Genomic DNA, 16,619 nt, shown 5'->3' on the forward strand with positions numbered 1-16,619 from the left:
CGTCTCGGGTGTGCGCGGGGCCGGTCCACTTCTTCAGAGCGCGGGTGCCTGTCGGGCTAGCGCGTGGCCCCGGACGGGGCGGCGGGATGCGTCTCGGTCTGCGCGGGGCAAGCTGGCCAGAGGTCCTTCCAGGAGAAACTCGAGAGCAGAGAGAGAAGTTAGGAAAGAGGAACGGGTCTCACCCTGGGCTAGGGCCCGAGCTTCGAAGCGGCTCTCCCCCCCTTTCCAGCTCCCAGGGACCGGGGACACGTGAAGTGGGAGTCGGAGCTCCGGATGAAAAGTTGAGACCGAGAGTCAATGGTTAAAGTCTGGCAAAGTTAAAGTCTCATCTTGAGGTTATTTGAACCCATGACGACTAAACCCGCTCAGTTGGTTCCAACACACCGGTTATGAATTAACTCAACTAACCCCCGATTGGTTAACCGAGATTTGTGCGCGTCCCCGGTGACCATATAAAGACATCATCTACCGAGGGTCGAAAATCGAGAAGATGGCCCGCAAAAGAGCAACCTACTTCACTGAGCTTGAGCAGCAAGTCGTCCTCGAGGCGTACGAGGAGGAGAGGGCGGTGATCATGAAGAAGAGTAACACGAATACATCTGCCAAAGCCCGTGATATGGCTTGGCAGAGAATTGCCGATCGCGTCAATGCGTAAGTTTAGGCCATTATGTGAATTTTATATTAAATTAAATTAAATCCTGTTTCCTAATTAATATGATGCTTTCTAATGCAGACTACTTGTCACTGAATGATTTATTTATTAGATGCAACCCCGGTGGGCAGAAGAGAACCTGGAAACAGGTTAAAATGAAGTATAAGAACATTGTCCAAATTGGTAAGTATTCTTTTCGGATACCATGTCTCCCATATGGGCCTTTTATTGTCATGCTCCAACAAGATGCATCTATTTTAAAGCTAATAAGAAGACTGCAGAGGCGAGGAGGACGGGCGCAGGGGTAACTGAGCCCCTCACCCCTGTCGAGGAGCTGGCAGTCTCTGTAAATCGGGGCCGGCCGATGATGGAGGGGATTCCTGGGGGGACGTCGTCAGAGCCGGCCACCTCCCAGGAGGAGCACAACCCTCTTGTCCAATGTATTATTCCTAATTACGCCTAATAGTCAGCCCTTCATGTATCCAGTATGACCTATTGCTGTTTCCTAGGCTTATTCAATATAAAATATTCAATTGGAATATTCGATTATTATCTTTTCAATTACCATATTGTATAAAAAAACCTCCTTGTGTGTTAAGTGTTGCTTTAACACGAAAATGACCAATTTGTCAACCTCTTAGTTCAAGGTGGAGTACTGCTGCTGGTGGAGCAGCTACCCATAGATGCTGATACTGCTGCTGTAAGTCCTTGTTTCAGTGTTTTAGGCTATTAATCAAGCCCACAGCCAGTAGCCTATTTTGTTTCCCATAGGAGGAGGATGAACAAACACTGTCGGCCATAGAGGAGCCACCAACACTCTCTACAGAGGTAAAGCCTTTGCCGTGATCAATTTCAAATTATTCAACCTACAGTTCAGTCTTCACTTAAGTGAAATGAATTTGTACTTCAGACTGATAACGAGGCAGATGCTGAGGAGCCGGCTACAAGCTACAATCAATACAGCAACGTAAGAAATAATCATAGTTTATGCGTAAATGAGCCAAACTCCATCAAATGCTGAACATGGCTGCTTTGTTATTTTAGATGTCGGCAAAGGAACTCTACAGGGTCCATCTGCAGCGCCAGATAGCCAAGGCTGATCTGGAGATGGTCCATCTGCAGTGCCAGACAGCCAAGGCTGATCTGGAGATGGTCCATCTGCAGCGCCAGATAGCCAAGGCTGATCTGGAGATGGAGTATCTAAAAGTTAAAATTGAGGTAGAGAAATGATGTGCAGAACAACCTGTCAGTGATTCCATATTCTAACTTTAATACAATGTTTCTCTTTTCAGGAAATTAAGCAAAATGGGAAAAGGAATTGAAAAAATAAAAAAGTCAACACCGTCAACTGTGTTTAACTGAAATGATTTAAACATATTTGGTCTCGAACTCTATGACCATCCGCCATGTCAGCCTGCTGCTGAAGTGGTTCCTCCGGTACCGGCTCCTCGACGACTGGAGTGAATTCATTGCGCAATGTGGCAAAATTGTGCAATATGGCACATGCGACAATTATATCACATGCCCTGTCTGGGCAGACCCTCAGCCTGCGCAAGCACTGGAACCGTTCTTTGAGAATCCCGAAGGTCATCTCTATTTTGACCCGGGTTCTGCTGTGAGCCACGTTGAACTGCATTTGCGCTCCAACATCCGGATCGGGGTACGGGGTAATCAGCGTGGGGAGGCACGGATATCCTCTATCCCCAAGGAGATAGCCATCAAATTCTCCTGCAATTGCACATATAAAACAAAGTTAGACACATGAATATTTGCAAAATTGATCAATATAATATTAGTAATATAACGCACTCTGTAGAAATTTGGTGCTCAGATTTGATTCTCTGTACATCCTGGCATCATGCACAGAGCATGGCCATCTCGCCTCCACGTTGGATATGAGATTTCCAGCATCGCATATCATCTGGCAAATGAAAAAATACGTTTTCAAACATTAAAAGAGCGCTCAAAAATAAAAGCAGCTTACGGTTCCATTATACCTACTTGCACATTGATGCTGTGGAAACCTTTTCTATTGACAAAGTCAGCCTCATTTTGTGATGGTGCTTTGATTGGCACATGCATCCCATCGATGCATCCAATGATGTTTGGAAAGCCTGCAATAAAGCCAATGCTCATTAAATGTAATCTAACCAGCAAAGATTTCTGTGCATATTTGAGAATGCTTACCTGCCAGTTGGTGGAACTCCGTCTTAATGACCCTCGTTGGTTTGTGGCCAGGAAAACAAATAAAACGGTGCATGAAGCGCTTTAGCGCAAGGCACACTTTACGCACCGACCTGCAGGCAGTTGCTTTTCCTATGTGTTCAGCGTCTCCGACACTGTAGAGGAAACTCCCAGACGCAAAAAACCGAAGAGCAATGCACATTGTTTGCAGCGACGAGAGGGCAGACCCACGATGTGTAACATTTTCAATATATGGATGGAGAAGGTTATTTAAATACAGCATGGATTCGGCTGAAAAACGGTAGCGCTCCCGCAAATGCTCATCGGGGAAAGATAAGATGTCATACCGTGGTCTTATCACCCTCTCACGGTGAATTGCACGAACAATTTGGGCTTCTCTATCAATAATGCGACCTTCGTCAAAGGGAAACGCCATTGTGTAACAAGTTACGCAGCAGCCCTCCTGAACTTGCGCTTAAATACCCGAACATAACTGGGTTATTTGAACAAAACCGGCATAAAACCTACCCCCTACCAGGTTTGGTTCAGAGCCTATGTTACCATGGTGACTTACTTAACCTGACCATTTTGGAACGGAAATCCCATGCAGGTTTACCATTTACCCTGAGTTAACATACCCAGTTTAGCCAGTAAACCTCCTTTGGAATACCCGCCCAGGAAAGGTTTCCACAGCATGTGCAAGTAGGTATAATGGAACCGTAAGCTGCTTTTATTTTTGAGCGCTCTCTTAATGTTTGAAAACATATTTTTTCATTTGCCAGGATGATATGCGATGCTGCAAATCTAATATCAAACAGGCGAGATGGCCAGGCTCTGTGCATGATGCCAGGATGTAGGGAATCAAATTTGAACATCAAATTTCTACAGAGTGCGTTATATTACTAATATTATATTGATCAGTTTTGCAAATATTAATGTGTCTAACTTTATGTTATATGTGCAATTGCAGGATAATTTTATGGCTATCTCCTGGGGGATAGAGGATATCCGTGCCTCCCCACGCTCATTACCCCGTACCCCGATCCAGATGCTGGAGCGCAAACGCGCTTCAACGTGACTCACAGCAGATCCCGGGGAGAAATTGAGATGACTTTTGGGATTCTCAAGGAGAGGTTTCAGTGCTTGCGCAGGCTGAGGGTCTGTCCAGACAGGGCTGGGATAGAATTGTTGCATGGAGCCGGTACCGGAGGAGCCGGTACCGGTCGCTCCCTTTCAGCAGCAGGTTGACATGGCAGATGGTCACAGAGCGCGTGATCCAATCTGTTTTAATCATTTTAATTAATAAAATACAGTTGACAGTTTTCACTTTTTTTATTTTTATTTTTTCGATTAATTTGCCCATTGTTTAATAGGAAATTCACATAATGGCCTAAACTTACGCATTGACGCGATCAGTAATTCCTCTGCCATATCAGGTGCTTTGGCAGATGTATTAGTGTTACTTTTTTTGTAATCACTGCCCTCTCCTCCTCATACGCCTCCAGGAGGACTTGCTGCTCCATTTTTCGACCCTCGATAGATGATGTCTTTATGGACTCGCACAACTCTGGGTTAACCAATTGAGTTGATTCATAACCGGTGTGTTGGAACCAACTGAGCGGGTTTAGTCGTCATGGGTTCAACTAACCTCAAGATGAGACTTTAACTCAGTGTTTGTTGAACCTCCTTCTTGGAATACCCCCCAGGAGGTTAGCAGCAGGGGGTCATAAAACTGACTTCAGGAAGAAGGGCCAAAGTCTGGCTTTACTGTTCTTCATAATCCTGAAATTGTTCCTATACATTTATAAGTTCAGAGTTCACATGGGCATATATGGGCGACGCCCAACACATGCGTGAGAGGAACTCTTCTGGTAACCCAGGGTTAAACCTGAAGTTACCTCGCTAACCCCAAATCCCGCTTCGTAGTACAGGCCCCTGGTCAGAAGATGTGTCAGGCAGAACTAATGTTTTGCCCCTCAGTACACCCTGAACTTATTTTAGGGATGTGGAACAGCAAATCTACCAGCAATTTAAACAGTGTAGGTTTGGAGGGTAGATGCGTCCCTGGGGTGAAAAAAATGAAAGAGAACTGGGTTAAAAAGTACAATATTTGAGAATTTAACAGGGCATATTTTTCAGATTCAGATTCAAATACATTCTATTGTCATTGACTCAGCGGCCAGACACAACAAAATTTGTTCCAGTACAGCCCATTCAAGGGAACAAAAAAAGAGACACAACAATGGACACATAAGACATAGGTAGACAGGTGCTGAGGCCGCAGTCCGTAGGCTCCACACTCATCATTAGCTAAGAAAGGATGACACTGGGAAAGAGGAGGGGAAAATACATTTTCACTGTGTAAAGACAGAGTATGAAGGTGCAACAACACCTCAGCACAGAAGGCAACATACTCATCGATTAACAACATCATACAAGCATATGTGGATGGTAATGAGGGTGGAGGGGGTTCCAGGTACAGGTCACCTGTGTGATCGCTGCAGCCTCCTGGCGCAGCGTTTCAGCCTGGTTTACTGTGTTGGGAGGGGTGATACTGGGGGAGCCAGGGAAGGCAATGGATAATGAGGGAGGTGTATTTATCATTATGTGCATGTGTGTGTGTGAGTGTTTGTATGAGTGGTAAGTCTGTGAACTATGCCCCAGAGCTACTCCTCAGCCATTCTCCTTGATGTTATCAGCCGGCTCGGTATAGTTCTGGTTTAGGTCCACAGGTGTTATGAGGGGGAGAGGAGGGCGAGGGGGAGAGGAGGGCGAGGGGGAGAGGAGTCTCTTGCTTTCATTCATCCAGGGAGATTGTGGCTAGAGCGGCCTGTAATAGGTCAGATTGTAGTATCAACTAGAAAATTTCAGGAAATTTTGATATTGGCATGCCCTACTGCCCATTCGTACCCTCTCGCTGCTTTGGTTTGGGGCTCTAGTGGTTGTGTTTAAGGTTGTTTAAGGTTGTTTGTTGTTTGTTGTTGTCAAGGTTGTTGAAATCTGATGATGCAAGTCTTAGTCTTAGATTCCCAACGAATATGGTTGGAGATTAGGAAAGACCAAAGGGCTAGCAGCAGACAGTCATATCAATAAGCCATACGGGTTTCTCAAGAGAAAACTCGGAATAGGAGGAACAGATTGCACACACAATTGCTGAGTCCAAGAAACCACAAACGATTACAGAGGAACTCATATTAACTGCTGCTCTGGATATGGTGTCAATTATGATAAGTGAAAATATGCATCGCTAAAGTGATATCCTTTGATATCCTATCCTGTCCAACACCATTACAAGGCGTCGATGCACTATTACACAGGACCTAGAAGATTAGCTCAAAAGAACTGAAAGACACCTGTTTTGCCTTGCAAGTGGACGGGGACACTGATCGCAATTTACTGTCTGGTTATTGCATAGACTTGCAATCACATTTGCTAAATAAGGATTTATTGTTTTACAAATATGTCACAAAGAAAGCAACTGCTGACAACTTCTTCAATATCATTGATGGATGCCATGAAGCAATGACATTTTGGTCTTTGTAGGCTGGAGAACATACCATAGTAGGAAAAAATGAGGGTCTGTATGCACTGAACAAGAATGTCTTGCCAAATGCACAGTGGACGGACGCTCGCATAGACAAGCGCTGGCAGCGAGGCAGAGGAGTTCAAAATTAAACACTGCTTTGACTGATTGTTATTAGTGTTGAGAGTTATATCGGGAAAAGACCCCTGCTCAAGGGTCTTTTTCTGTGTTACGTGAGGTGATGGAACCCAGACACTGAGCTGTCCATGTATTATTCAAGCAAATGCTGAAGTTGCTTTAAATTTGTACAAGGTCTGGTTTTTATGCCTTTTTTCAAGCTTTTAACTCCCACCTCAAGAAAGACATGTCTTGACTGCGACTCTGCTTTCTCAGGTCAAGAGTAAACTGATCCAGTAAATAACAGCACAATGACCTCTAACTGCTGATTCATCCAGTCTGCTGAACTTCTGTTCTAAGAGGATCCGCTGAGATTACAGGGGCTGTTAAAGTGATCATATAACACTGTGCTGCAGCCCTTGCTGTGCACTGAACTGTATGTGGAAAGTATCTTAATCTTGAAGTGTGCTTGTTGGTGAAGCAACAAGGAACTTGATTCAGAGCTACACATATGAAACATGAATTCACACCCATTATGCTATAAATGGCCTTATGTTATGCTGAAGTACATCAGAATGAAAATCAAAACAGGTTCTGCTGCATCATTCTATTTACTCTCATTGCTGCTGTGCCCATGATGACATGTTGTTTAGCTGAAATGTGATTTTCAGCTCAAGACGAGAAAGATCGACTAAATGTGCCTGTGCATTTGTGTGGTTTGCTTAAATATGTAACTCCTTTTTTAAGAGGCCTGCCAAATAAGCAAAACTGTGGCATCAGAGCATAAAGCACTTGTGGCCTGCATCATGAAGTGATCTTTTCAGAGATTAGACTAGATCCATTGTATAACCTATTACAACTGAAATCAAAATGTTTTTACTACTACTACTACTGTCATTTAGCAGCCACTTTTATCCAAAGCGACTTACATCTGAGAGACACACACCATGGAGCAATTAGGGTTAAGGCCTTGCTCAGAGGCCTAAGGTGGTTCATCTCGGTTGCCATTCCGGGGCTTGAACCTGGGTCCTCCAGACCCATGCCAACTGTAGCCATTAGACTACCACCCCAGATATAAAACTGTTGGGGGGTGGTATCTATTCAGATAGAAAAGTGATATTTACTGGAACAGTTACTCAGGCAAAGTCACTGCTCAGGTATTACTGATCCAAAATGATGCCTCTGATTTGGTGGACTGTTGGAAAAACCCATCAAATGCTCTTTAATGTTACCAAGTTACCAAGAATAAGAGAAATGATCCAGATTTCAGTAGGTTTAATTAAACAATTGCATGCAAAAAAGGTCAGAACATGAGGCCTCTCGATGCAGAATGACAACGTGACAAAGGCAGCATACTGATTTTACACCCAAAAGGATGATTCATTCTTACGATTCGAGTACACAAAAACATCTTTAAGGTCAGTGTTAATCTTTTTTGAGCAGACTCCCAGTCTGTACATTTGGCCTGTTGTTTTGGTGCTCTCAGCAGCTTGGATTTAATCAACTAGCCAAGGCTGAATTTTCTATCGCAGTGGACCATGGAATTTAGTTTTCGTAGAAGAGTGAACTGGGTAAGACAAATTATATATTCATGGCTGGAGGAGCTTTGTTTCTTTTGATAACTGTTTTAGCACAAATGCCCATTACATATGGGATCCCACAGGGGTCCTTTTAAGGAACCTGATTGTTCAACCCTTCTAATTTTCCATTAATTAGAACCACTCAAAATAATGCAGCCAACCATTACTATGCAGATGGCATGCAAATATAGGTTATGGACCTATTAAATCTTTGTCACAGTCCTGAGAAAATTAATAACTTCATGCAGGAAGCAATTTTTTTTCCAAGTTAATGACAGTACAGAGATATGACCAACCTGATTATCTCGAGGGACCGAAAGAACAAAAGAAGCCTGCTCCAACCTTGAATCCTTTGCTCTTTTACCTTAGAGTTAAGAATGTAGTAAAAGTTTCAGAATTATCTTGGACTCCTGCATTAAAATGCCTTTGCAAGATCAGATCAGAAACAACTTGCTTTTAAACTTTAAAATCACGCTAAGAGTCAGAAAAAACAACGTTAAAATATGACCTTGAAAGGTTTGTTAATGCCTTTGTCTCCAGCAAACTGAATAACGGCAATCATCTCTTTACAGGGCTTTCAAAGCAATCTACGAGATGAATTCAGCACTTTCAGGAGGCAGCTGAGTCACATTACTTCACCTCAACAATCCTTACACTGGCAGTCAGACAGCTAATTTTAAAATCTCTCTCCTGGTATACAACTAGGGACATCCAATTTGATAGTTGGCTTTCTTACTGAGAAAATATAATTATTTATTTTCTTTAATCATATAGGCTAACTTTATGCAATTAATTACCCAAAAAACATAACATTTTTCAAAAACCTTTTTCCACCTTATGCCTTAAAATTATTACTCTATAACATCTACAACTTGTTACACTGACAAGCAAAAAGGTTTCCCAAGTTCTCAACAGAGAATTATTTAAGGTGAGTAATGTATGACATTTCTTACGTCCACTGCCTCTTTTAAAATCATTACGCAACATCTCAACAGAATCAATACCTCGTCTTTGACTACAAGATTCCTGATATCCCCATCTCTTTCTTTCTAGCCATTAATTGGTAGATTTACTGACAATGAAAGGCTCAATTAATTCTACCTCGCTTCAGTATACAGTACATTGTTGGATAAAAGCACTTAATTTCATCTACAACTTTCTGATTTAGTGAAGAATTCCTTGTACACTTTTCGATGGTCACTGTGTTGCCCCGAACCATGGCATTTACACTTCCTTGCTTAAAACTATATTATATATATATATATATATATATATATATATATATATATATATATATATATATATATATATATATATATATATATATATACAGACTTCCACCTGTATTCTGTCCAAATAATTAGGGCCCGAGCACCTTCAGTGCGAAGGCCCTATTGTATCTGTAGGAATTTTTCTTTCTTTCTTTCTTTCTTTCTTTCTTTCTTTTTTCTTCTGACGAAAGGAGGGCCTTTTTGCCCCCCTAAACATGCCCAAAAAGTCACCAAATTTTGCATGCAAGTCAGGCCTGGCGAAAAATTTGATATTTAATGGTTTGCATTAATGGGCGTGGCAAAATGGCTCAACAGCGCCCCCTTGAAAACTTTGTGCCTCAAGCCCCAGAATGCGGTATGTCGTACACGCACGAAAATCGGTACACACCTGTATCATGGCGCAACTGAAAGAAAAGTCTCTTGGCGTCATGCCCGGAACCGAACAGGAAGTCGGCCATTTTGAAATAATCGTGTCATTTTGGCGAAATTTATGCCATTCCTTCGAAAGTTAATTCAGCCCGAACCGTAACGTGCCCCCAAGTGTGTTACACATCAAAATGTGCGTCTCCATCCTCCGACACCACGCATTACTTTTCTCTTTCAAAAGCGTTTCCGTGGCGACGCTAGACGCCAAAAAGCGCGCCCACCCTCTATCTGATTAGTTCAGACAGAAAACACTTTGCGCCTCAAGCCCCATAATACGGTTTGACGTACATGAACGAAAATCGGTACACTCCTGTATCACGTCACAACTTAAAGAAAAGTCTCTTGGCGACATGGCCGAAACCGAACAGGAAGTCGGCCATTTTGAACATTCTGAATTAATCGCGTAATTTTGGAGCAATATATGCCATTCATTTGAGAATTAATACGGCCCGAACCGTAATGGGCACCCAGGTGTGTTATACATCAAAATGTGCGTCTACATCCTGCAACACCACGCATTACTTTTCTCTTTCAAAAGTGTTACCGTGGCGACGCTAGACGCCAAAAGGCGCGCCCCCCATGTGATTGGTCCATATTTGATAGTTCTCCAAAAGTCACCAAATTTTGCATGCAAGCCAGACTTGGCGATAAATTTGATATTTCATGGTTTGCATTAATGGGCGTGGCCTAACGGCTCAACAGCGCCCCCTAGAATACTTTTATCTGCCATAACTTTTGAATGGTTTGACATAGGAAGTTGTGGGTGGTGTCATGGGACTCTGTAATGAGTCCTTAAGCTTCGTTGGCCTTAATTAGCCCCGCCCCTTCTTCTGATTGGTTGTCCCGATTTTCTGCTATAACATTGGAATGGTTTGACATAGAGAGTCCTGGGTGGTGTCATCAGATTCTTTATGGAGTCCTTGACCTTCATTGGCCTGAATTAGCCCCGCCCCTTCTTCTGATTGGTTGTCCCTTTTTTCTGCTATAACTTTTGAATGGTTTGACATAGGAAGTCATGGGTGGTATCATGGGACTCTGTAATGAGTTCTTAAGCTTCGTTGGCCTTAATTAGCCCCGCCCCTTCTTCTGATTGGTTGTCCCGATTTTCTCCTATAACTTTGGAATGGTTTGACATAGAGAGTCGTGGGTGGTGTCATCAGATTCTGTATGGAGTCCTTGACCTTCATTGGCCTGAATTAGCCCCGCCCCTTCTTCTGATTGGTTGTCCCTATTTCCTGCTATAACTTTTGAATGTTTTGACATAGAGAGTAGTGGGTCGTGTCATCAGATTCTGTATGGAGTCCTTGACCTTCATTGGCCTGAATTAGCCCCGCCCCTTCTTCTGATTGGTTGTCCCTATTTCCTGGCCCCGCGGCTAGGCTAGTCACCAAGCCAGGCCTGGGGATAAATTTGATATTTCATGGTTTGCATGAATGGGCGTGGCCTAATGGCTCAACAGCGCCCCCTGGAATACTTTTTTCTGCTATAACTTTTGAATGGTTTGACATAGAGAGTCGTGGGTGGTGTCATCGGACTCGGTATTGAGTCCTTGACCATAATTGGTGCAAATTAGCCCCGCCCCTTCTTCTGATTGGTTGTCCCGATTTTCTGCTATAACTTTGGAATGGTTTGACATAGAGAGTCGTGGGTGGTGTCATCAGATTCTGTATGGAGTCCTTGACCTTCATTGGCCTGAATTAGCCCCACCCCTTCTTCTGATTGGTTGTCCCTTTTTTCTGCTATAACTTTTGAATGGTTTGACATAGGAAGTCGTGGGTGGTGTCGTTTCTGATATGCTTATGGGGGGCGGTGGCCGTGAGTGCGAGGGCCCGTTCATCGCTGCTTGCAGCTTTAATTAGGCTTATCTTTCCAAACACTTTGTGTCAGAAGTCCTAGCCGGATGTTTTTCTTTCCTTTTTCTGAACAAATTATTCACTGGCTACTCTCAGGATGGAAGGACCATTTCACCCAGTATAACAATAAATGTTTTTGAATAGGATTGCAAACTATACCTTTAATGTCTTGACCGTGCAAGGTGGATAACCAGGTTAAGTCAGCTGATTCTCATTGGATAGCTGCACAAAATCAGCAAAGAATATTGAATGGATGGTCTTTATTTCGGTCTTGTGCAAGTTATTCTACAAAACAAAATGAAAAAAGTAAAATAAACATTGCTTTTGCCGAAAAGGTGTAGGCTGAAGCCGTAGCTTATAGTGCCTACCCTTTTTATCTTGTGATCAACTTAAATCTGAAACATTAGTATTAATCCGTGGAAACAAACAATGCATAAAGAAGCCAAAAAATGAATAAGACAAAATATAAAATTGACGTTTCACATTTCTAGAATGTTTTTGATAGTATACTTTATAGTTATAGTGTTTTATATTTATTTACAATATTTTCTTTAAAGGGGACCTATTATGAAAAACAGATTTTTTCTTATTGGATGGGTCTCCTCACTCCAGGCTAAATTAACTACACTGGAGTTACAGAGTTACAGTTACAGCCAGCACACACAAGAAGCTGCAAAACAGTTATTTTTCAAGGGGTTTTAGCTCCCCAGCCCCAGTTGAAGCCTAACAGGGTAGTATAAGACCCTGGAATTACCTGGATTTATTTTATTTTCTTTATAGATATATTTATTGAGGGCAATAAGAGAAAAAAAAAGATTTACAATAACAATAGAAATATCAATATTTTCCCCCTTTTTAACTTTTCATAACAATAATTAAACAAAAACAAATAAATAACATTAATAAGAAAGAAAGAAAAATAAATAATTAAATAAATAAATAAATACAACAACACAGCCCTCTCCCCTTCCCTCCCTCATATGGTCAGTACATTACATCATTCAAAATCATTTAGCTTCTTTTCACATATGCATAACAATACTGGAGCAAATGCATAATAAAGTAAATAATCAAGTCCTGAAAAAACACATTCAGATCATTAGCTAGTCCAATAAAGGCAAACAATTCAAAAGAGGGTCCCTAAATAAGGTCAAAGTTTTTTTCTAATAGAATACAGTATTTTTTCTGGAGTGGTATATGATGCAAGTTCATTGATCCACTGTTTGGGTGCTGGGGTTTTTCTGATTTCCAGTTTTTTAAAATACAATATTTTGCTGCAATACAACCTGGATTTATAATGCTTACTTTTCCAGGCCTTTAAAAAAATGTACTGAGCTGTTACAGTATATATGGGAGCTTGTATGATTATGTGTTACAGAATGAAATGACATGTATAAAAACTTTCACATAATGGCCTAATGACAGTTCATGACTCATAAATTCAAATGAACAATCCAACTTGTTTCTTTATTAAAATGTAACATTAATTAATTTATACATTTATCAATATGCCATACCACATCTCTTTCTTAAACAGCATAATACGTCTTTCAGCATAAAAGTACGTATTTTTAATGTGTGACAGCATCCTGTATCATAACTAAATCTCTGCCGTTTGTAACAAACCAAACCGTGTGAAAATCGGGTAAAAATTCGGGGAGTTATGGATTATTGTAGTCGGGGATAAAACCTTCCTCAGTAGAAATAAATGCACATCGAAGATGGCGGCCGTGCTGAACGTCGGCTCCAATAGGCATCGTCAGTCTATGAGGCGTCTAGGTGTCTATGTATATATGTCTATGGCCGCCCGGATGATCCTTCGTGACGTCACGACAGGCGCAGATTTCCATAGGTCGGCCTCTGCTGCCGAAACCACGCCCACAACTAACTCCGCCGGCTGGAGCGTCCGCCATTGTTTGGAAGCGGTGGCTGTTTCAACAACGAGGGACAGTAAAAATTAGTTTTTGCATCGACACTTATCCTCATCAAAGGAGCAGTACCAACAGTACGGACCCGGCAACTGCACACGAGTCAGCGGCAAGTTATGTGATTAATGGTTTGCATTAATGGGTGTGGCAAAATGGCTCAACAGTGCCCCCTAGAAAACTTTGTGCCCCATGGCCGAAACTGAACAGGAAGTCGGCCATTTTGAACATTCTGAATTAATCACGTAATTTTGGAGCAATTTATGCCATTCCTTCGACAGTTAATACGGCCCGAACCGTAACGTGCACCCAGGTGTGTTATACATCAAAATGTGCGTCTCCATCCTGCGACTACACGCCTTACTTTTCTCTTTCAAAAGCGTTACCGTGGCGACGCTACACGCCAAAAAGCGCGCCCCCCCTTCATCTGATTGGTCCATATTTGATAGTTCCCCAAAAGTCACCAAATTTTGCACGCAAGCCAGGCCTGGCGATACATTTGATATTTCATGGTTTGCATTAATGGGCGTGGCCTAACGGCTCAACAGCGCCCCCTAGAATACTTTTCTCTGCCATAACTTTTGAATGGTTTGACATAAAGAGTTGTGGGTGGTGTCATCGGACTTAGTTTTGAATCCTTGACCTTAATTGGTGCAAATTGCACGCGCGAGGGCCCGTTCATCGCTGATGCAGCTTTAATTTTTTTTTTTACTTTTTTTTAATAGACATTCGTGTTGTAGAAAAAATCCAACTATGCTAAATATCACTGCCCTCAGATGTAAGAACCACCAGGACCAGAGCAGTTAAACCTGTGGTGCCCCCGTCTGGTCGAGGAAGGAACTGTAAAGGTATCTTAAAAAAGCAGCCACAGAGTTTTGTGCAGTTATCTTTTCTTAGTGAAAAGGAATCATTTCAAGTCTTAAAACCACATTTGCATACCTCTTCTTTAACATACAGCACCTGTGAGCAACACTGATACCCCCAAGGTGAGCACTTCTTTGGGTCTTCCTCACAGTATTCCCAAGGGCCTGCGTAAGGTTTTAGGATTTTGTTGACACGTTAGTTTTCTGTTACCGCCTTATGCAGGAGTCGGAGCTGAATGAGATACAGGTGCAGGAACCAGAGAAAGCGTCTTGTCCTTCCAAGCAACCAGCCTGTTCTAAGGAAGCCCTGTATGTGGATCAAGATCCAAAGGAATCTGCTCCTGATATGGATACCGGTTTAAGTCGTTTGCTCCAGAAGGCTTTATCTTCCAGGCCCCTTTTGGCTTGTCATCCTTCAAGCTGGAGCCTCTCACTTCTCGCTCAGCAGATGCCTTCCTTACATCAAGGTCTGTTTTTCCTTTTACCGATTTCCAGCTTTTATTGAAGACATTTCCCACTGAATGGTTAAAATTTGATTTGGATTCTCATCTAAATGCCATGTTCTGATTCTTCCTACCCAACACCAGCTTCAATCTTCCACCTGCACCAGTTTTCACTCTTGAGCCTCAAGTTGAGCTGAGGGAACAGTCTCCCCCTAAAACTCCTCACCAATCTCTTCCACGAACATCCCTCACAGTAGCCCCGCCAACTCCAGGCAGCCCCCTGGAATCAAAGCATGATGTGCCATACCTCAGGTAGTTTACTTTTTTTTTTTCTTTGTCATCCATGTTAGGACTTTAATTGCCTGAAGGATTGTGCTTTAAAGGGTTTTTCTTGTTTGCTGTTTTTCTTCCTGAATGTCTCTGGTCGGAAATTGCTAAAGAGACAGACAAACTGAAGAGACTTAGTCTCCACTGGGAGTCTAAAGTGGAGGATGAGTCCATCCCAGAGGAAAGTGAGTGCATCTTTTCATGACACTAGACATGTGGGGTTTCACATTATTTGGTCCTGTTCTTTTTAATGGAGCTTTTTAATTGGGGAAATAAATGCGATTCATAGTCAAATCAATTGATTGATTCAGTGTCATTTTTGTTCTTGCCTGATAGTGAGAGATCGCATGCGCGCAGCTGTTGGTCAGGCAAGGTTGCTGATAGAGAGCTTCAAGCAGTTCAGTGGCCTGGTGGACGACTGTGAACTTGGCCGAGGGGAGAAGATCCCCACCTGTACAGACCTGCAGGGATTCTGGGACATGGTTTATTACCAGGTAATTGCCTTACAATAAAGAGACAATGTTGTTTAATATTAAACATGTACAAGAAAAATTTCACATATGGTCTCTGTGGTTTTCAGGTAGAAGATGTCAACAAGAAGTTTGAGTGCAGAGGCTGGGTGGAGGACCATAAACCCCCACCACAACCGAGGAAAGTCGTGAAGGTGAAGATTATTTGCTTCATTAAAAAATATTAATATTAGTGATAATGCTGTTCTAGTTTTGGATTTAAACAGAAGTGTGCTGCCTCTTTTCACCACAAAAATCTGTACATAAAACTATGTTAATAAAAATTTTCTTACGTGAAATTAGAGCCTTGATCGCTCTGAATAATTTTTGGTATCCCAAACACTGAAATGAACTGTGTCAAAGCTTTTACCACCGACTTAGTGGGGATGGTTCGGAGTGGATATGCCGCCGGATACCTGGTTACTTGGCACATGACAGTCAACAAATAAGTATGCCCCAGTTTTGAAGGAGGCAACGGGCCGACACAGTCAATAATCAAATGTTCAAAGGGCTGCCCCACCACAGGAATTGGACAAAGTGGAGCCGGTCTGATTGACTGGTTTGGCTTGCCGGTTAACTGACATGTGTGACACGTTTTGATATATGCAGATATACTGTATCACGCTTCAAGCGGGGCCAAAAACAGTACCGCAACACCCGGTCATATGTTTTCATTACTCCCGGATGCCCAGCTACATTATCATGACAGGTTCGCAACACCAAGTCCCGAAACTTACTCGGCACTACGAACTGAAAAATAGGTTCCCCAACAAAAGCTTCTCCACGAGGCACCCATTTTCGAAACAATAAGCCCTCCTGAAGAAAATAGCCGTGTGCAGAACTACTCATCTCCCTAAGTGGAAGCACTTTATCAAACAGTTCCTTTAAGCTTGAATAATTTTTCTGTTCTGTAACCAACTGAGTCTGTGACATAGACTTAAACTGC

The 16,619-nt window shown here is 42.4% G+C and overlaps 1 protein-coding gene across 1 annotated transcript; it reads right to left on the minus strand.

The window, feature by feature from the left end:
- Window positions 1-1,999: 1,999 nt before the first annotated feature.
- Window positions 2,000-3,272, minus strand: LOC133454793 (putative nuclease HARBI1). Its single transcript, XM_061733516.1, has 4 exons — window positions 2,840-3,272; window positions 2,654-2,766; window positions 2,462-2,573; window positions 2,000-2,380 (listed from the first exon to the last, which is right to left on the minus strand). Exons 1-4 carry the CDS (start codon window positions 3,270-3,272, stop codon window positions 2,007-2,009), a joined length of 1,032 nt encoding a protein of 343 aa, XP_061589500.1. The 3' UTR covers window positions 2,000-2,006.
- Between the last annotated feature and the right edge of the window lie 13,347 nt (window positions 3,273-16,619).

The sequence above is a fragment of the Cololabis saira genome, chromosome 11 (assembly GCF_033807715.1).
Source record: "Cololabis saira isolate AMF1-May2022 chromosome 11, fColSai1.1, whole genome shotgun sequence".
NCBI lineage: Eukaryota > Metazoa > Chordata > Actinopteri > Beloniformes > Belonidae > Cololabis > Cololabis saira.